Here is a 21,140-nt window from a genome sequence, read left to right on the forward strand (position 1 = left end):
GTTAGAAGGAGGTTACAATAATCTAGTCGCGAAACCACTAGGGCATGGACTAGAGTCTTGGCAGTAGAGATTGAGAGGAATGGACGGATCTTGGCAATGTTGTGGAGAAAGTATCTACAGGTCTTGGCGGTGGCCTGGATCTGGGGAATAAATGACAGAGAAGAGTCAAAAATGAAGCCAAGACTGCGGGCTTGATGAACCGGTTGAATAGAAGTGTCGTCGACAGAAACAGAAAAGGAATAATGAAGGGTGGGTTTAGGTGGAAAGACGAGAAGCTCAGTCTTAGACATGTTGAGCTTCAAGCGCCGAAGCCGCATCCACTGAGAGATGGCAGTCAGACAAGAAGAAACTTGCTGTTCAAGCCCCGTCGAAAGGTCAGGGGTGGAGAGATACAGCTGAGTGTCGTCGGCATACAAATGATAGGAGAAACCAAAAGAACTGATGAGGTGTCATCTGCTGTAACTTTGGAGATCAAAAGAGAAGACAAGTAAGCCTCAGGTATCAAGGCAGGGTTTCTCTTTGCAGGACCTACACATGCTGGGGTAGAGGCTTCTGTCTTTCCCATAAACACCTTTTTTCTGAATCTCCCAGGAAATTTTATTCATATGTGTCTATCTGTCTAACAACTTCATTTTTATATAAAACAAAAATACTTAAGAATACATACATAATGAATTTTTTAACAAATTAAAATACCAATACATTCTCCATTATATTTGCTACGCATAATACTTCTTTTGCAAGAATGTACGCATAGATGACCAGAGGGATGCTGTTTGCTTTTTAGCAATCGAACCATGCTAAAAATTATGTCCCCACCAAGCTATTTTGGGTTATGTTAAATCAGTCACTACTTCTCAACCTAAACTTCTTCCTCATGTGGTTATGAATATAAAAGGGAAAAGGAACTCATGGGAGGAAAGATGAAGCACAGAGTAATAAATAAGGTTTCCCTTGGTCTGTACTCATTTCAGAAAAAAAGGTGGCTAATTACATCCTTAACATTCCTCCAGTAACAGCCTAACCTTGAACATAGATAACCAGCATATCAGGGAGAAACAAGTTTCATCCCCCTGGCTGATATGTCCAATTTTTGCATGCACTGAATCATTACCGGGAAACATCCTAGAAATATAGATTCTTCCTCTCTCAAAATGGCAGAATCTGTGAAGCGCTGTACTACTCAATCAATGATCTTCAGTGTTGTGTTTCTCAGGGATTTCCCTGCATATATTTTGCAAAGAATAGCAGCATTAAGGAAACAGCATGCACTGCTGTACCTTCTAGCATAAAGCCTCTTACCTCGTGCCATCAACCAAGTGGGGCAACAACCCCTCTTTAATTTGTGGGAAATCCTGTGCTGCCCAAGGAATGGTGGTTGCACTGTATAGCAAGGCCCAAGGGCCAATGGTGTTCCAGGGCTCTGGCCTCCCATGCAGAGATTTCCACCTCATTACATTCCTTTACCAATATTCAGCAATTGCTAAGCCGTCACACCGCCAACTAATGTTGCTTCAACTTCTGCACAATGGGTCTCTCTCCCTCTCACAATTTTTGCTGGCAACATGCAACTTTGAATGATTCATATATTATATAGCTGACAATGCTTGTTTTGGCCAACAGACACACATACACACACTAAGAGAGACGCACAGCTACGGAGCTGACTGCAAACAAGCATTCTTTTGTGGTCCAATATGACAACCTTTTGATAAGAAGGGAGCAGGACTTGGAAAATTATATTTAAAAAGGAAATAGTTGGATTACACTGATCAACCAACAGATTATTAATTGTTCCTGTTCCTGTAATCCACAGTCATTTGATGGGTTATTTATTACTAGCACGTTACAATTTCCCCTAAAACCACACAAGCCCTGTCAGTTCCAATAAGCATCCGGTACTGCTGTTTGGAGCAGCCAGCCTAGCAAAGTGGCCCTCTCCCTCCTCACTCAATTCCCTACACTCATTTTGACTCTCTTTGTAGCAGCAGCACCAGTTTTTCCCCTCTGAACAGAACAGAAGAAGGGAGGAAAAGCAAGCCAACTTTTACTGTTCATTTTCTAAAATTCCAACTAACCCAAGTCTCTACTGAAGCTCATGTTTTCAATGAGTCTTCTCCTCACATGTAGAAATAAGCAGAAATCTTATTAATTAGAATCCTGGCCATTACAGGCAACAACAAAAAAGGAACACTGTCTCGGTAATGCAAAAATAACTAGGTACAATGTAAATCATTACAAATACTGTTACTTCAAAGCTCTGGAAGAGGGCTGCTGGAGTGCTTTGCTTATTTTCACTTGAGCTACCTGGTCTGGATCTGTCAGCATCATTCTTTGCCAGATGCTGGTTTGGTGGCAGGTGGAATTGCTAACTAGGTTTTGTACCTCTGCCAAATGTGTTTGCTGTAAATGAGGGTAAGAGGGAAACAAATAACAACGGGGGGGGGGGGGGGGGAAAGGAATTACCATACCAACCTTTCCATGAAGCTGGGTTTCATCTCCAGGCTGTAAATCTTGAAGTTCCTTAAGGAGGTTTTGTTGAGAGAGATGTCACCAATTAAGCCTGCAAGAGAAACAAGAGTAAAAGCCAAACTGAGAGGTAGTGAGGTTGATGAATTAGGAGACGGCACAGCAACTTGTGGAAAACGGCAGCAAGCGGCGACAGCTGCCACCCCCTGCAGCAGAATCAGGGCTCTAAAAATCCCCACTGTACAAGGAAGGTGAGTCTTGCTGAATTTGGATCCTCCGTCACTCCAGCATCAGTACTAATCATGAAAAAGCATGTTTTTTTTCTGGTTTTTAAATGGTACATTGGTGTGCCATTAAAAAAAAGGATGAAGAAACTGCCTGGTTTTGAATGCTTTTTGCCTTAATATTTTTGTGGCTGGGGCAGAGAGAAGGCTGCTGTTCAAAAAACATAGATCCAAATCTGAATGCTTTGCCATTGTAAGCCAGCATTTCTTTGGCTACTGGATCTTGCCTTATGGTTTGGAGATGATCTGATCAACTAAACCAGTCTAAGTGATCAAGTGTACCTAACAAGAAATAAAGAGGACTTGATACAAACTATTTCAAAAGCTGACTATGAATTGCCTAAAATTGATAAATCATAAATCACACATAAAAGCAGCAACAGACAAAGAAATAATTCTGCAATTCCGTACTTTACAGGCTGCAGCTCTACTTTGACAAGGGACCTTGTGCACATTACCTCCTCACTCCAGGTAAATACAAATGATTTAAAAAAATGAAAGAGAGAGAGGAGAGCCTTCATGCCTAAAGAGGATGCAAGCAAAGAAAATTCTAGTAACACATTTGAGAAGAACTACAAGTAGCTTTTACATTTGACCACAGCAAATCAGGCATCACAATGCAAGCCAGTGTATCCAAATCCCTGTGAGAGTTGCTCTCTAGGGTTTGCAATTCTCCTGACTTCTACTCAACTGTCTTCACAACCAGCTGCAAAAGCTACAGCGTTAGATACAATAGGAAAGGTGGTGATAAAGGAACTGTGTCATGTCTGCCAAATGAAAACCTTCAAACACACATATGTTCTATAAATTAACAGCATTGAATTATCTGAAAAACAGAACAATTCTTCAAGGAAGGCCTAGCGCTTAAAAAGTGTCTTTTCAGTGGTGGCACTCTGGTTGTAGAACAAACCTCCATAGGAGATCTGCCTAGTTCCTTTTATAATTACAGCCTATTTTTAATTCTTATGTATGAAAATATATTCTTAAAAAATATGTGCGCACCACCTGCTGAAACATCGAGAGATAAAAGAAATGGTGGAGTAAGATTTCCAGTAGGTGAGTTTTGACTGTTTCTTGCTAATTCCAATGCCTAGCAGAAGCAAAATAAATTATGCAAAATGAGATAAATTATGCAAATTTGAATAAATTATCTGCTTCATTTAAGACAGGTCAGAGATTCTGCTTTTCTTGGCACAAAATATACAACTGTCTGGATGAGAATTTTAAGGATTTTTTTTTCACACAGAGTAGAAGAGAACCTCTCTTTTTAACTATTTGCAAGGGAAAATGTTTTCAGAAATACTGCTGTAAAATGTGATTCCTTAATATTAAAGTAACAATAAGAAGGAATGTAGCTCACCTTTTCGCTGGTCATTGAGATGCTCCCCATAATTGACTCGCCCGCAGTTCTCGACTAAGAGCCGGAGTTTCCTGTATCCCTGTAAGTTACAATAAAGAACAAGCCAAATTGAAGCCAAGAAAACAGAGCTACCAGAACACAAAGAAATATATGGTATGAGAGAAGCCAGCCAACTTACTCTAGACTGGGGACAGCACCAGATGGCTGCTCTGAAGATTAGGGTGAAGACAGATTGTAACACTGGACTGATCTCAGTGTATTTCCGGAATCACCTTGCTGTATTAAAAATGTTACATTTGTCTTCACCCTAATGTACATAAACATGCTACATTTGTTTTAATGCTAACATACCTATTTACCTCTAGGAATGACTCTGAGCTTTACAATTCTTCAAGTCGAAAGCAGCAGCTGTCTGTGCACAGTACTGATCACCATGATGCCACTAAAGAATCCCCCTGTCCCTGCCATCTGTATTTGTGGAACACTTCCCCCTTGTCCCGCAAAATCAAATGAAGGGATCAAAGCATAAATGTTTACATATTGTTTTAAAAATTAAGACAAGTAAAGAGTCTGTCAGAAGCACAAGAAAAGGGTAAAACTGATGGCTGAGTTAGTAAATGGCAGCATAATGTTATCACTTACAAAGGTGGGCTCACACTTGTGCCTGTGAAATATCCTATTATTTTTGCCTTCACACTTGGGGACTAGATTTGGGGAACCATGGTAGTAGACACTATATGTTTTAGAGCGCAATGAGTAACATATAGCTGATAGATGGCATGCAGCTCCACCGAATTTTGTAATCTCCAAAAATAATCCCTCAAAGCCAAGAATAAAAGAGAATATTGGAGAATCACACACTTGGAAGCCTTCAAGAAACATAATTTCTAATATATATTTTTGCATTCCCATTTAAAAATGATCTTTTAATACTGGAAATAGATGTCTATTTCATCAGGAGGGGTGGTATAGCCATGGTGTGCCTTGGGAGGGGGGGGCACAAGTTTCCTACCTCTGTGAGATTCAATTGGTTTAAACACCAAAACAATTAGCCACATCATCACTAGGGCATACTGTAACTTTAATTAGGGATCGGGAAGTGTTAACCACTGGAGGAGTGAGCTAAATCTGCAGTCCTAAGGATAGTGACTAAGTGCTACTGAATTCAGATGGCCCTCCTTCTCAGTAAACAAATTTAGGATTATGCTGCATGGACAATATTGTTTTGAGGATCTTTTGCTTTTTCTAATATCTGTTTTACTCCAGCTTTTTCTCCTGGCACAGGTCCAGACCCATGGTTAGTATGAATTGACCTGGCACAACAGAAATTTGTCAGCATAGAGAATACTGGGGTAAAAGATATGATTGGTGCTTTTGACTGTAACTCACACTGCATTCTTTGACTACTTACCTCTCCATTAGGGATTGCCAGTTGTTGTGTGTTGTAATCGAGGTGGCCAGTACACTGAGTATTAACAAACACCTGCAGGAAAGAAACAGCCAGTTTCATTTGTCAATCACAAAAAGCTGGAGGATTAGAGAAGGATTTAGGGGCTGTGTAGTGAGGCAGGAGGAGGACAACCTGGCAGGAACAGAGACTGCTGGGGTCTCTTCCAAGCTTTGTCTATAAGCTTATTATTTATAATGATTTGAAAAGCTCTGACAAATAGATGAACAAAACAAACAACAACAAATAACCTCTATAAAGCATCTCAGATTATCTGGCATGAACAGTTTATGTTTAGATGGTAACATCTATCCACCGCTACACAAAAAGATGAATATTTGTAACTTTCACAATATACCTCTCAGTCAGAAAATAATAACCTAATCCAACACATCTCTGTTGAAGCTCCGACCTAGTGGTTGGTGGCATCAGCACATGGGCACTACTAGTTCAGACTGAGACTGATGCTGATGCAGTCTAGGTTCCACAAACAGCAGAGGGAGACAGGTATGAAAAGCTGGTGGGACTTTATAGACACTAGGAACAACTGTACAAAGAATGAAGGCTTACTCCTTAATCCTGGGGTAACCTTATAGCTACTTAGTTAACAAAGACAAACTTTGCATCTCCCCCTGCCCCACCCCACCCCTGGCTACCGCCTCTGCCCTTTAACCCCCAGGATAAACTGTTTGACCCTAGTTTTCCACCTGGGCTCTGTCCCGGACATGGTCATGAGAATATAATGTTCCTCCGCCAGGTATGACAGTCTCATAGAGTGTATACCCAAAGGCCTGTCCATTGCCATCATTCACTGGGACATTCTCCATGTTAATAGGATGCTCTGACTTGAAGGGCTGTAAAACAGAAATTGCATTCTTACAATGGAATCGTAATGACATTTACTTGTAAATTAAGTTTCACTGGAGGGAGAGGAAAGCCAAAATTTATATCAGGGGTGGGTAACTTCACCAGGTATAGAGGCTATTTTGTCCTCCCCTAAACCTCATCAAGCTGTACCCTGTCCCAGCCCCCTTATTATTATTATTGTTGTTGTTGTTGTTGTTTTATCTACTTATATTCTGCCTTTCTCCCAGTATAGGGACTCACTATCTTTCCTGACTGCCATAAAAAAAATGGGGGAAGAATATGGCCACTGCACCGCCAGAAGCCTCTGAACAGGGAGATTTCAGTGCCCTCTGGGCCTTTTAAAGGCCCCAAATAGTCTTCAATAAAAACAGGGTGTGACTTTTACTTCCTGCAAATATGGTCACTTTTTTTAGAAGGATATTTTGGGACTGAGGAATAGCATTTAAAAGACCAGTCATGCTCCCTTGAGGCTATCAACTTGCAGTCTGCACTTTGCCCACCTCTAATCTTCATGGGTCACCAGTGGTGTCACTAACTTTGGTATAACCCAGTGCATGCACCCCTCCTGTTGTCCTGTCCCTGGGATTTCTCCCCTGGGAGGAAGCCTGGGGATGGAGCAATCAGAAATGATGCACATGCACCCCTCATGCACTGAAGAGGTACCCAAACTGGTGTCACTCCTCTTCTGGGTATCACCCAGTGTGATCTGCACCTCCCACATCTCCCTGGGTCACATAGTTTAGATGGCTTGTCTCACTTGTTCAGGCATCTGAAAAATCATAACCAAGTGTCTGGCTAATGACTAAACTGCATGCAGCTATGCATATAACACACAAACACACACATGCTTTGATGACTTTCCATTTGAAAATCTGCAACCCAAAAAAACCACCACGTCTCCCAAACAGGAATACTGTGTAGGAGATGACATGTAGTGATATAAAAGGTGGGTTTTTTTTCCCTTGTTGCTCTTGAGCTACTTTGCTCCATGCCCTGGGGCATGGAGAAAGCAGAGACAGTGGCTTCTTGGTTCCTCGAACAGTGTCTTTTACTCCCCAGGAACTGGACTGGGATTTCATACACATTAGGGCAAGGATGCCCTGGAAAGAGGGGATCCCTTCCTCAGTGAGAATCATACATAAGGTACCATTTTCTCTAGAAACTGGAAAAGCTACTTTTTGAACTATAACCCCAGTAGCTTCCAGCCAGCACACCAAGCTAAGGGGGTTTGGATATTGTAGTAACACGTCCATGCCTGGGAAATTCCACAGGACAGGGACCAAAATTCAGATGGCCTCTTTCCAGTGCTTTCCAATCTTACTGGTCTTAGTGCTGGCTCAGTGGAAGAAGGCATTCAAATATGTTCTTAAAACATGGGGCAGATTCATGCAGACACAGCTAACTAGGTTACTGTGATTTGAATGCATTCTTCAGTGTGTGGAAAGGGATGACTCCATTCCAACTTGGACTGGTTCACATATGCATGCTACTGTTAACATTGGGCAGTGACTCACATGCAAATATCACACATCTGCATGCAAGTTGCCACTCTGTGTTACAATGGACAAGTTGTGAACCAAGCCCAAGCCCACTTACATTGCTGGAAGATATCTTTCCTATAGCATTTGTAGAACACGACAATTGTGCTCTTAGAAGTAACACCATATCAAATATGAATTCTGAGTTTTAATGATAAGTGCTTTGGGGTCAGTTTACCTCCTCATCATCAAAATTTGAAAACTATTCCCTCTGAAGTAGTACTACACCTACCTTTACCAGAGATGGCAGCACCTCCCAGAGAGAAACATACTGCTGCATCAGGATTGCCCCATATGATGCCTTATTTGAAATTACAGGAGGCACAGGTAAAGGGGTCCCTTTAAAGAAAGAATGAAAGTATGCATTTCGTTCAAATGATGTATCAGTTGAATGGCTTTTCAAGTGTAAGATATGACTATGTTACATATGAGAACCAGCATGGAGTAATACTTTGACTGTTAGATTAGGACGCTGGGAGACCACTGTAAAATCCCCACTCAGCCATGGAGACCCACTTGGTGACTTTGGACAAGTCACACTTTCTCAGCCTCAGAGGAAGGCAGTGGCAAACTTTTTCTGAACAAATCGTGCCTCCCCAAAAGCGTGGTTAGTTTGCTTTGAGATTGCTGCAAATCGGAAACGACTTGAAGGCACACAACAACATGACATATTAGAACCAATTGGCAAAATAGGTTTTTAAAATAAAACCTCTCTACACATTTGTAGTCAGCTCAGTGTTGACTAGCACTTTTTTGTTTCTCTCTCTACTGAATCTTCTAATTGACCTTTTCTGTGTCCTCAGTCTCTCTTGCCTGCACTTTTTTCCACGCTTCTAGCTAACCCAACAGGACCTAGTGGATAAGCCATGAGGACTCACACAGTGCCTCAGACCAGATGGGGCACCTGCAATTTTGCCATCACTGCTAGAGGTCACAGGGCTCAGTGCAGCCAATTAAAGCAAAGGACAGGAAGGGCAAAATGTTGCAGGAAACAGTACGGGCAGAAAAGAAGAAAAATGGCCTAAAGAAGAAAGCAGCAGCAGGAGGAACAAAATGATGCTTAAAAAAGTGTATATACAGTACATGTGAAAAAAACAAAAAGGGAAGTACTTTTCAGAAAATGAACACAGAAAAAGAAACATAAAAAGACATAAGTGGCTTCAATTCAACACCGCACAGTTCAGCACAGCCTTCTTTGAGCCACAGTTTTGCCTTAAACCGGCCTCTTCAAAGAAACAGAGAAAATGACTTGGACTAGTGAGGAGCGGGGGAAGAGAGTGCCACATTTGATTGTCAATGAGAATTCTGGAAAGAAAAATGCAAAGAGACAGAGAAAGAGAGAATATGCAAAGAATTTTTCCCTTTCCTATTTGCATTTGTTTTAAGTTTCCTGGCATGGAATATTCTGATGTTATTAAGTTCACACACCTTCCCTGCTGCCGTGAAGTCAGATGAAGGTCCATTTCCATAACAAGATGTCCTATTTCCCCTTGTCCCCTCCCTCGTGCCTAGAAAAGTGCTCCCAGCTAATCAACTGGATGGAGCTACTTGGAGAACAGCGGGTGTCCAGGACACCATTGGTGAACCAATTTCCAAGCTCCGTTCACATGGCACCAGCAAGCACTTAGAGGTGGCAGGGAGGCTTCTCCTGCATACATGTAATTACCCAGCATTTCTGTGAAAAGCTGTCGCAGCTTGAAGAACTTGGAGGTGTAGTCTCCTGACTCGGTGAGCACAGCATCATAGTCTGAAAAAGAAGGATGCAAACAGGTCAAAGGACAGGGGACAGGGCACAGAAGGCTTGGCCAAACAAGAACAATAAGGAAGTATTTCTTCATTTTCATCAAATCACTGCAAAAGTACAAAAGAGAAAAGACTCTCCCCTCACCACACTTGTGGAGCGAATCTCAAAGGAAAGGTCATAGTTCAGTGGTGCTGAGCAATATCACTTTCATAAGCAGCAGGTTACCAGGTGCTGGGGAAAGACTTCTGCTGCAAGAGGTAGAGAGCTGCTGCCAGCTGGGGAAGGGAATAAGGGAGAAGATGAACCTCCCATAGTTTGTTTGTTTGTTTATTTAGAGTATTTATACCCCACTCTTTAGCCACAAAGGCTCACAGAGAGGCATACAAATGGCTAATTTGACAGTTTCTTGCCCTCAAGCTTATGATATAAAAAGATATGAACAAAAAGAGGAGAAAATGGCAATGGGGAAGGGGACCATGTCCAGCAGATACTGCAGGTTCTTTCCCTCCACAGCCAGGATGGTGGTAGTTGGAATGGAGGGAAGGCCCTCTGTCTGCTTCGGGGTTAGGCATGGTGGAGCTGTGCCTGCCTCTTCTTTTCTCCCTCTGAGGCCAAGGTAGTAGTAGTTAAGATGGAAGGAGGGCCTTTCATCTGCCTTTGGTAATAGGCATGGTATTGCTGTTCTAGTGTCTAGCAATGTAACCTGGCAGCCTAGAAATTTCTGTTGGGATTCTAAAACTCAGCCCCAAAGGTGAAAAAGAAAGAAAAAAAGAAACAGAGAGTGAAAGAGAAGATGGGGGGAAGGTGAACAGAAGAAACTGACTTACATTTGCTAAGGTTACTGATCTACCCAACTCACCCCAGTATTCTCCAACAGTGCCCTCTAGGTATTTTGAATATCACCCCTGTCCAGTGGGAATGTTGGGACCTGAAGTCCAAAACATCTGAAGGGCACTGGATTTGGAAAAACTGGACTATCCTTCGCAGTCACCTGAGATTCTGAAGACTAGTATGGTGTAGTGGTTTCAGTGTTATATTAAGACAATAGAAGACCAGGGTTCAAAGCCCCACTCAGCCATGGGAATCCACTGGGTAACCTTAGGCATGTCACACTCTCTTCAGATTCAAACGAAAGCAATTGTAAGCCCCCCTCTGAGAAAACCATGCCAAGAAAACCCCATGACAGAGGTTTGCCTTAAGACTGTTGTAAGTTAGAAATGACCCAAAGGCACATAGCAATAACAGCAGCAACTACACTCTTTACCTGTCAAGGACAGGCACTGTCACTGAGCTGTGTCTCTGCCTCATTGGGACTTGCTCTTTTATTTACTGTATTACAAAATGTGCTCTGTTCTGCTGTATCAAGAATAGCAGTGCAGTTATAATGGCCATTTTTACTCCCATCTACTTGCCTGGGAATGGCCCTGACTCTTTTCCTTTGGCCAGCCCAGCCAATGTAACCTTACCATAGCTGGTGATGGTTGGTTTGTACTCTTGAAAATGCTGGGCGCCATTCAGAAAGCCAAAGTTTGTGCCTCCATGGAACATGTAGAGGTTGATGGATGCTCCCATCTTCACGACTTTTCCAACTGTTTGTACCATGTCTGTGTGAGGAAGTTAAGGGTTTTAGAGTATTGCTCTGATAATAGTTGCTGAACAGACATTATGAGAATTTCCATTTGCAATATCACACCCAGCTTGGGGAAGCTTTTTTGGAGGGGGCCTTGTTTTTGTTGTTGTGGGCCTTCAAGTCATTTCTGGCTTATGGCAACCCTAAGGTGAAAGTATCCTGGGGTTTTCTTGGCAAGATTTGTTCAGAGCAGGTTTACAATTGCCTTCCCCTGAGGCTGAGCGCAAGTGACTTGCCCAAAGTCACCCAGTGGGTTTCATGTCCAAGCTGGGAATCAAACCCTGATCTCCAGTCGTAGTCTAACACTCAAACCACTACACCATGCTGGCTCTACACTTCTCAAAACTCCCACCCACTCTCATCAACATGTCAAGCAACCAAGGTGGGTATGGGATGCTGGGAGCTGTTGTCCCAAGAACTAACTTCCCTAAACTCTGGGCACTGTCATTTAAGCCCAGTTTCTGCCTGGTATAGAGTCAGCATGGTGTAGTGGTTTGAACATTGGACTATAACTGCAGGTCAGGATTTGATTCTCTGCTTAGCCACGGAAAACCACTGGGTGACCATGAGGGCATCATACACTCTTATTCCCAGAAAACCTTGTGTTAGGTTCACCTTATTCACAGTGACATAAGTCAAAAATAACTTGAAGGCACACAACAACAACAAAGCAACTCTCACTGAATGATTTCTCCTTACTTTCCCCTCAGTGTTTGTTTGGCAAAAACAATTACCTTGCCAAAAGATTAAGTAAAACAACCCACTCCTTTTACATTTTAAGCATCTGTATGAAAATAAAGCACTATTTATAAGTGCATTATAAGGCCCCTGCCTTCCCGCTCTTTCCCCAGTTCCGCAATTTTTCCGCCAAGCAGGCGATGGAAAGAGAGCCAATGTGAGCAGGACACTGAGGGGATGGACGGGTGGGATTTGTATGTATTCGCAGATGACCACTCGAAGAAATACTGTTACAGGTAAGCAACCTGTCCTTCTTCTTCGTGGTCTCTGCGAATCATACAAATGGGTTAGACTGACAAGCTAAGGTGTGCGGCGGAGGGAGTGTCCTGAAACCAAAGCTATGGTAAACCAAGGTATATTTATTACAATAAAACGCCTTGAACCATAAGAGTCAGTCTCTTGTTCATGCACCGATCACATAGCAATAACTTTGCTAAACCTGAGAAGGGAACAGAGGTCATGCAAGACCGGTCCCATAGGAATTGTGCAAACCAACATTCAACAAATTGTAAACAGTGCAAACTGTATAACACAAAACATCAGTAGTGCAATTAATGCAACCCTGAAACCAACACAGCCCTCCCGAAAGCCGCGTCTCGGATGGCCCTGGTGTCCAACCTATAGTGCTTAATAAAAGTCAAAGGTTGGGACCAGACAGCAGCCTTGCAAACATCCTCCAAGGGGATAACCGACAGGAATGCAGAGGATGCTGCCACTGATCTTGTAGAATGAGACCGAACCCTGCCAGGGAGAGGCTTGCCTATCAGTTCATAGCAGAGGTGGATGGTACCAGCCACCCATTTGGACAGCCTCTGCGCAGACACAGGCAACCCCTTCTTCAGTTCCGAGTAGCATTGGAAAAGTCTCTCGGACCGACTGGAGGCAGCAGTTCTGTCCAGGTAAAAGGCCAGCGCTCTCCTGACATCAAGAGAGTGCAGGCGTCGCTCCTCATCCGACGTCGGGTCGGATGCGAGAGTGGGCAACACAATGTCCTGGCACATGTGGAAAGCCGACACTACCTTAGGCAGGAAGGTAATGTCAGTACGGAGGACCACCTTGTCCTTGTGGAACCTCAAGAATGGCTGGTCCCTCCGCAAAGCACAGAGCTTGCCCGCACGGCGGGCAGAGGTGATGGCCACCAGGAAAGCGGTCTTCCAAGTTAATAGTCTCAAGTCCGCTGTGGCCATCGGTTCAAAGGGCTTGGATTGGAGAGCGGACAGTACCGACTCCAGACTCCAAGCCAGTGTTGGTACCGACACAGGAGGATACAGGTTGGCACAGCCCTTCAGGAACCCCTTCACCAAGGGGTCTTTGAAGAAAGAAACCCTCCCCCCCGAACTGATATTTGGCACAGATGGCCGAAAGGTAGCACTTGATGGACGTGAGGGACAGCCCTCCATCCAAAAGTGCCATCAAAAACTCCAGCACCACTGGAGTGGACACCTGTGCAGGAGACAAGCCCTTTTGGTCAAAGAAGAGGCAAAATCTCCTCCATTTAAGGGCATAAGAGCGCTGGGTGGACGGTTTCCTCGCAGCCAGGATCACCGTCCTCACTGCCTCCGGTAAGGCAGTCAGGGCCGAATCCTCCAGGCTACCAGCGGCAGACTCTCGATGTCGGGGTGGAGAATTCGTCCGTCCTGGATCGACAGCAGGTCCGGACGAGGGTCGAGACGGAGGAAAGATCTCCTGAGCGGTGGGAAGGGATGCGAACCACGGCTGTCTCGGCCACCACGGGGTGATCAGGATCGCATGCGAGCGGTCTGTTGTCATCTTGGACACCACCCTGATGATGAGAGGGAACGGAGGGAAGGCGTAGAGGAGCTCCCCCGTCCAGAGGAAAGCGAATGCGTCTCCGAGGGATCCGTCCATTCGCTTCCTGGAGCAGAACTGGGGACAGTGGCTGTTCCACCTGGTCGCGAAGAGGTCGATTCGGGGGGTTCCCCACCGATCGAAAAGGTCGCTGACCGTCTCGGGATGGAGCCTCCACTCGTGGCACACCGATGGAGATCTGCTGAGGCGGTCTGCCAGCTCGTTGTCCTCCCCGGGAAGGTGAATCGCCTGGAGGAGGACGCGTCTCTGGATGCATCAGTCCCAGATGCGGAGCGTGAGGTCGAGCAGGGTCCTGGACCTGGTGCCACCTTGTTTGTTGATGTAGTACATCACGGTGGTGTTGTCCGTCCTGAGGAGGACCACTCTCCCTGAGACAGCGTACTCAAACGCCCTCAAAGCCTTCTCCACTGCGAGCATCTCCAACGCATTGATGTGGAGGCGCTTGTCTTGTGCGGACCACCAGTCTTTGACGACGAGGTCGAGCAGGTGGGCGCCCCATCCCTCCAGGGATGCATCGGTTGTCAGAGTCAGCTGTGCCTGGGGCTGATGGAAAGGCATCCCGGTGCAGACGTTGGAGCTGTCTAGCCACCATCTGAGGGAAGCGGCTACCGGCCTCGGTACCGTGAGCCACTTTGAAGGCGGGTCCTCTAACGGAGAGAAGACGGAGAGGAACCAAGATTGGAGAGGTCGAAGACGCAGTCTTGCCCAGGGGGTGACGAATGTCGTCGATGCCATGTGGCCCAGGGCGACTTGGACGTCTCTGGCTCTCACCCTTCTGTATGAAATGCATGGCCTGAGCGATGTTGTCAGGGCCTGAAACCGGTCCGGAGGGAGGAAGGCTAGGCAGTTCTCGGAGTCGAGGATGGCCCCGATGAACTTGACCTGACTGGTTGGCGTAAAGTGGGACTTTTCCCTGTTGACGACCAGCCCGAGGGAGTCCAGAAGGCGCAGGGCGAATGCGACTGCCTCCTGCAGCTCGTCTTGGGATTCGGCTGCAAACAGCCAGTCGTCCAGGTAGGGAAAGGCCATGAAGCCCTTCTGATGAAGTTATGCCACCACCGGTGCCATGCACTTTGTGAAGACACGTGGAGCCGTGGCCAAGCCGAAAGGAAGCACGTTGTAGTGGTACGAGTCGGAGCCGACAGCGAAGGCGAGGAATCTCCGGTGGGACTCTCGGATCTCGATGTGGAAATAGGCGTCCTTCAGGTCGACGGTCGCAAACCACAGGCCCTGGTGGAGGAGAGGCAGAATGGAAGCCAAGGTTACCATTCGGAAGCGGCGGTAATTCAGGAACAAGTTCAATTGTCTCAAGTCCAGGATGGGCCTGATGCCCCCATCCGCTTTCGGTACCGTGAAGTACCTGGAGAAAAAAGGCCCGAGGACATTGGTCGGGCGGCAAAGGGGAGATTGCCCCCTTTGCAAGCAAGGTGCGCACTTCGTCGAGAAGGGTGTCCGAGGGGGGAGTAGACATGAAGGCTCCAGTTGGAGGGAGCTCTTGGAACTCGAGGGCGTAACCCCTGCGGACGATGTCGAGAACCCACGAGTCCAATGTTATAGAGGCCCAGGTGTTAACATAGGGCCTCAAGATGTCCAAGAAGAAGAGGGGTGAAGGGGAGACGAAGCGCGCTGCGTCCCTTCAGGCTCTCTTCTTCCCCTGGTTGGTGTCCTGCCGGCGGGACTTGCGGTACCGAGGCGGGAAGTTGCGACGGCCAGAGGAGGAGGAAGACTGTGAGGGGTAGCGCTGCCTCTGAGAGCCCTGCTGCTGGGGCTGTCGATCCCGGGAGAAGGTCCCCTGTGACTGACCTTGTGGCTGCCACAGGCGCTGTCGCTTCCGGAAGGGAGAAGCCGATGTTGAGGACATGCCATGCTTTTTCGCCGCCGCCTTCATCCTGAACTTGCGGTTCAGACGGTCGTCGGTCTCGGCGTGGAAGAGCCCGGTCCCGTCGAGCGGCATGACCTCAATGGCAGCCCTCACTGTAGGGTTGAGGTCGGAAGCCCTCAGCCAAGCGTGGCGTCGAAGGGCCATGGCAGCCGACATGGATCTCCCGGAGCAGTCCGCCATGTTCCTGGAAGTGGTGATGAGCCAACTTCCGATGGAGTGCGCCTCGTCCCTGATCTCCACCAGCTGCCTCTGGATGTCATCTGGGACGTCCGGAACCAGGGGGGAGATCCGTTCCATGAGGGTCTGGATGTAGGCCCCCATGCAGGCGGTGTAGTTGGCGGCCTTGACCCCAAGAGCCGATGCCGAATAGGCCTTCTTGGCCAGACCGTCCACCTTCTTTGCCTCCCGGTCAACAGGGGAGGTGGCCTGCTTCGGAACGAAGCTGTGTTGGGCTCCCTCCACAATGGCTGAGTTCGGCCTGGGGTGTTCGGCCAACCAGGACAACTCGCGGGCCACCCTGTAGAGCGACTCCACTTGCGGGAGGGTGCCGATAGGGCGGCCGGAGAGTCCCAGGACCTCTTCACGATGGTCTGGAGAGAGGGAAGGAGAGGCAGGCACGGCGGAGTGGGGACTCGTCCATGCACCCGACGCTCAACCGGATCCTCGGCATCGTCCTCCACGGATGCGAGCTCGATGTCGAGGGCCCTCGCCATCTTCACGACGTGCTCGGTGAAGGAACGGACGTCGTCCGATGGGGAAGACAGCTCTGGGTTGTGCATCCTCTGGGGGGAGGCAGAGCCCAAGAGGACATCCTCGTCCGAGGGTGCCTCCGAAGGCGGCAGCGGTTCGTCCTCGGAGTCCAGGTCGGAGGAGAGGGGATCCGTCACTCTGACCTGAGATCTCGGACGGGCTGGTGTGAAGTCGACTGAAGACCGGGAGCGTCTGCGGAGCAGAGACAGCGACCTCTCGCGTCTTCGGGGTGGAGACGGAGACCTCTCGCGTGTACGAGATGGAGACGGCGACCTCTCGTAGACCGACACGGTCGGGACCGATCTGGACGGGTTGGCCCGGTCTCCGGGATGGGGGTTCAGCTTGGTGAACTCCCTCAAGGCTCTATCCTCCGGGACCGACATGTAGTAGCGGCGCGACTGCATGTCGTAAAAAAGGTCCGGGAACTCCTGTCCACGGGTCAGGTCTTCTTCCTCGTCGGTTGCCGGGTGGGAGGGCGACCGATGGTCAGAGGAGCGGGCAGGTACGGTGTCATCCGTACCGTGGATGAAGTCCATGGTCGGAGGAGGCAGAGGTGTGTCCGGAACCGGAATCCCCCGGTCTACCGGCGTCGGCTCCTGGTCACAGGGAGCAGACGTAGCCGAAGCGCGAGCCTCCTTGGAGGGGGAGCGCTTCTTCTCCTTTGCCCTCGGTGGGTCGGTGGAGGGACGATCCTTGGAGGACTTGACCTTCTTGGAGGCAGAGTCACGACCCGTCTCGTCGTGGTGCCTCTTCTTCCCATGCCTGGGAGGCTCCTCCGTTGGGAAGAACGGGTTGTCCGGGAGGTCCAGGAGGACAGCAGCCTCTGCCGACGACGAAGGCCTCGGGGATCTTGTCCCTTGCACCGGTTCGGTGCGGTTCTTAGGTATCGCCGATCCCTTGGATGCCTTGGAGGATGAAGGCGAGGCGAGATGGACCTCCGGCTCGGTAGCCTCCTTCGAACGGGAACCCTCCGATCCCTTCCTCGGTTTGGAGGCCCGTTCGGTACCCTCAGTCCCCGATGGTTTATGGGGGCGTTTGGAGGGTTTGTCGGTGGCACTGGGCGGTTTAGAGCCACGGGCCACATCGGAGGTGGTGGAAGGGGTCCCAGCCGGGACACACACCACGCTGGGGACGGCGGCTCTCCCCGATCCCACGCTGGAGACACTCGCCCGAGATGATGAGGCGGTGGGCGCCAAGGGCGGGAGAGAAGAGGACCGCAAACCTCCCTCCTGCACTTTCCCCAGGGCGATCGCCGAAGTGAGCCGGGACTCATGGTTCTTGCGAGCCTGAGAAGAGAGGGATCTGCAGAGCTGGCAGGCCTTGGGGTCGTGGTTCGGGCCAAGGCACAGCAGGCAGGAGGAGTGCGGGTCCTGGACAGGCACCTTGCCCTTGCAAATGTCGCACTTCTTGAAAGCCGCAGGCATTTCCGAAGTCGTCAAAGCCGATGGGAAAGTCCGAAAATGAGGTCAACAGTCCGAAAGTCCGAAATTACCAAGGGCGGGAGACAAAGAATGGTCAAGAAACAGTCCGAGGTCAAAAAACGAAAGTGATTCCAAGCAAGCAAAGCAAGCGAAAGTTCCTCTGAAGCAGCTAGCGCGGTGGAAAAAAGGAACTGGGGAAAGAGCGGGAAGGCAGGGGCCTTATAACGGGTGGGCGGAGTTACCGCCAAAAAGTTTCAATATGTTGCAGAGTTAACTCTGCCCAGTGATTCCAGTAGGTTCCGAGCAGCACTGCGCAGGCGCAGTGAAACCCATTTGTATGATTCGCAGAGACCACGAAGAAGAAATATGGATGTTTAACATATATGTGAAAGTGGTCTCTGTTCATACTGGGTAGCACTGTGGAGGCTATATGTCTGGATCGATCCCTATTTCAGAGCTGTTTCAGAGCTGGGAAAGAAAACTCAGACCAACAGAGAAAAAGAACAAGTGATGTATGCAACAGCATGAGAAATCATATAAGAAAGTGATAGGGAACGCCTAGCTCTCCACGTGTTGTTACACTGCAATTCCTATGAGCCTTACTCTGAACAGCCAATGGTTAGGGATGCTGGAAGCTGCAGTTCAGCAATACTTGGATGACCAGATACTGACCACCTCTGCACATACAACATCAACAAGCAAGAGAGAATACTGACTTACCATCTGCATCGAAGACATGATGAAGTTCTCCCCAACTATCAAACCATCCAGTCCAGTATTCCATCACCATCTTTGGCATGCTATACTGCTTATGGTCAAAACATAAGAATTGAATGGGTCAAAATCCAACAAGTGTTTGCTTCTAGAACGTATTAATAAAAATGATGTGATGCACAATACAGGTATCGTATGAAACTGACTCATACTGACTCAAACTATTCAAGCGTCTTTCCCAGCAAAGTCTGTTCAGGATAGCAATGGCTTTGTGGACTTTGAGCTGTGTTCTTTCCCAGTCCTGTTGCCCCTTCTCTTCTGCAAAGCCTTTAACTGGGAATATTATAGGTTGAAGACAAGACTATCCAGTACAACCAACCATTGGCTAGCTTCAAAGCTGTCAATGTCTGAGTATTCATGCTTTACAAAAGGAGATTTAAAAGCCTAGTCTTTCAGCATGGCTTTCCAGATCAGTTTCACTGTGGAAAATCTTTTGCACACTTGCTAAGGAACCCCGCTGTGCTGCAGACAACTTAGGAATACTCTACATTAGGAGAAGGCAAAATATAGCTTTGGGGCTGCAGGTGTCCATCCAAGGACATTTTTCTGGCTGTCAACACCTCCAGAATTCCCAGACTGATCTTCTAGTCAGAAAATAAGAGGATGAATTACTGTTCCTGGAAGCTGAAAGATGCAAAAATCTGCTTTTAAAATGAGGTTCAAATCCCCTATGTACTTTTTACCATGAGAAAATACCAATTTCTGAGAACCAGAAGGGGAATTCCAGCCACTTGGGGTTATTTTTTTTTTAGTAATCCATCTGGCCCTGGAGGGCCCAAGGGCATAAAATTTGCTCCCTTCCCAAACCTTACAGAGGGCCCAAATAATTCTTATAAAGTGCTGGCCAAGCAGATTTCCTCACAGCAAAGTGAGATATGATTCTACAGCAGGAGCTGGAAACCATTTGTCTTCCAGATGTTGTTGGTCTACAACAACACACAAACCCTTACCCGTGGCAGTTTCAACTTCAGAGAAGTTTTTGAATCACAACTATCTAGAATTACAGAATTGTGGAGGGCCACCTTCCAGTGGGGTTGTACAGTCAAAGGCAAAAGGTTGGAACCAAAGATGCAAGTATATTTGAGCATAAAACTTCTTCTGCCAGAAACTAATCCTTATACTAGGCTCTTCAAGATTTCAGAATGTGAAAAATATATGTTTTACTATTAGTATTATTTAATTATTTTTAAAATTTCTGTAATTACTAAATTAATTAATAAATTATCTTTTTAAATTATTGTAAGTCAACTTTAATCACATTTGGGGAGAAAGGGTTGATAGAAATCCTGTAAATAAAATAAATAAATAAATGGCAAGGTTATCAAGTGTTTGAAAACACATGATGCAACACAATGCTCACAAAGATGCTAACTGGTTGTTCTTTCTTTCCCCTTTAGTGGAACTGAAATTTTAAATGCTTAAATATATCTTTCTGCACTGTTATTTTTCCAAGTATCAGGTGATGTTTGTCTACTTTTTCTATGCTTTTAAATGCTTTTAAAATAGCCACGGTCTATTTATTGGTTTTTAGTTGCTGTTTGTCTTCTAGCTCTGCAGCATTTCTTTTGCGGTTTTCTTGCTGCATGGCAATGTATTTTTACATGCTTACTTTTGTTAATAATAAATCCAAGGACTATATTCAACACAAGAAGTTAGACTTAAGGCAAAGTACAGGAGATTTTGACTTTTGTCTGGTCTGGAGAGGTGAGGAATAATGATTATATATAACACTGATTACCTAACAGAAACAATAACCCAGACATAAATCAATAAAGGGCAGGTAATTTCTCAAATGCCTAGTATTAATTCAAAGGCTCTGCACATACGCAGAAAAGGATACATACATCATCCTCTTTTTATTCATATAAGTTGACAAGATCTCTCAGTGACCATTAACTTTTATAGTAGTGGTAGTGCAAAGGGCATGTTTCCAGGTGTTGCTGCACTGCAACTTTCAAATGCAACTCTCAACTTATAACTGGCAAGTGCCAATGGAAGTTGTAGTGCAGCAATACCTGGAAGGCTACACTTTGCCTACCCCACCCTGCCAAAACAAAGGGGCCAAATCAAGTATATGCTACATTTACAGCTAGCGTTGTTATATCACTTGTGCCTGGAAGCCCAGAAGAGGTTAATGTTCAATAGATTCCTATGTTTGCCTCTCCACTGTGATAAAGATCAAGAACATTATGCCACTTGTCTTCCATCTGTGAACCCAAGAACATGATAGTGGCAATCACAACTTGGGAAAGAGTTTTTCTGGGACTGCGATCCTGAAATCCCCCAAATTCCCCAACCACAAACATTTCCAAGTTCTGGTGGCAATTTCTATGCTGTTGTTACGTCAGCCTGTGTGCACATATGACTAGAATTTCTTGTCCTGAAATGTCAGTGAGGGCCCCCCCC

The 21,140-nt window shown here is 46.7% G+C and overlaps 1 protein-coding gene across 5 annotated transcripts in view; it reads right to left on the minus strand.

Moving 5' to 3' along the window:
* The window catches only part of LOC121934474 (beta-galactosidase-1-like protein 2), a 62,230-nt gene that overhangs the window by 7,247 nt on the left and 33,843 nt on the right, over nt 1–21,140 (minus strand). For 2 of the 5 annotated variants that reach the window (XM_042475007.1, XM_042475005.1), the window contains 8 exons: nt 18,681–18,768; nt 11,176–11,313; nt 9,632–9,712; nt 8,198–8,304; nt 6,268–6,414; nt 5,525–5,596; nt 4,114–4,192; nt 2,476–2,563 (listed from right to left, as the gene is read on the minus strand). In XM_042475007.1, coding sequence (XP_042330941.1) covers nt 2,476–2,563; nt 4,114–4,192; nt 5,525–5,596; nt 6,268–6,414; nt 8,198–8,304; nt 9,632–9,712; nt 11,176–11,313; nt 18,681–18,768 — 800 coding nt within the window. The remainder of the gene's footprint in view (nt 1–2,475; nt 2,564–4,113; nt 4,193–5,524; nt 5,597–6,267; nt 6,415–8,197; nt 8,305–9,631; nt 9,713–11,175; nt 11,314–18,680; nt 18,769–21,140) is intronic. The other 3 variants (XM_042475006.1, XM_042475009.1, XM_042475008.1) reach the window with 3 other exon arrangements.

This window comes from Sceloporus undulatus, chromosome 6 (genome assembly GCF_019175285.1).
Source record: "Sceloporus undulatus isolate JIND9_A2432 ecotype Alabama chromosome 6, SceUnd_v1.1, whole genome shotgun sequence".
Taxonomy (NCBI): Eukaryota; Metazoa; Chordata; class Lepidosauria; order Squamata; family Phrynosomatidae; genus Sceloporus; species Sceloporus undulatus.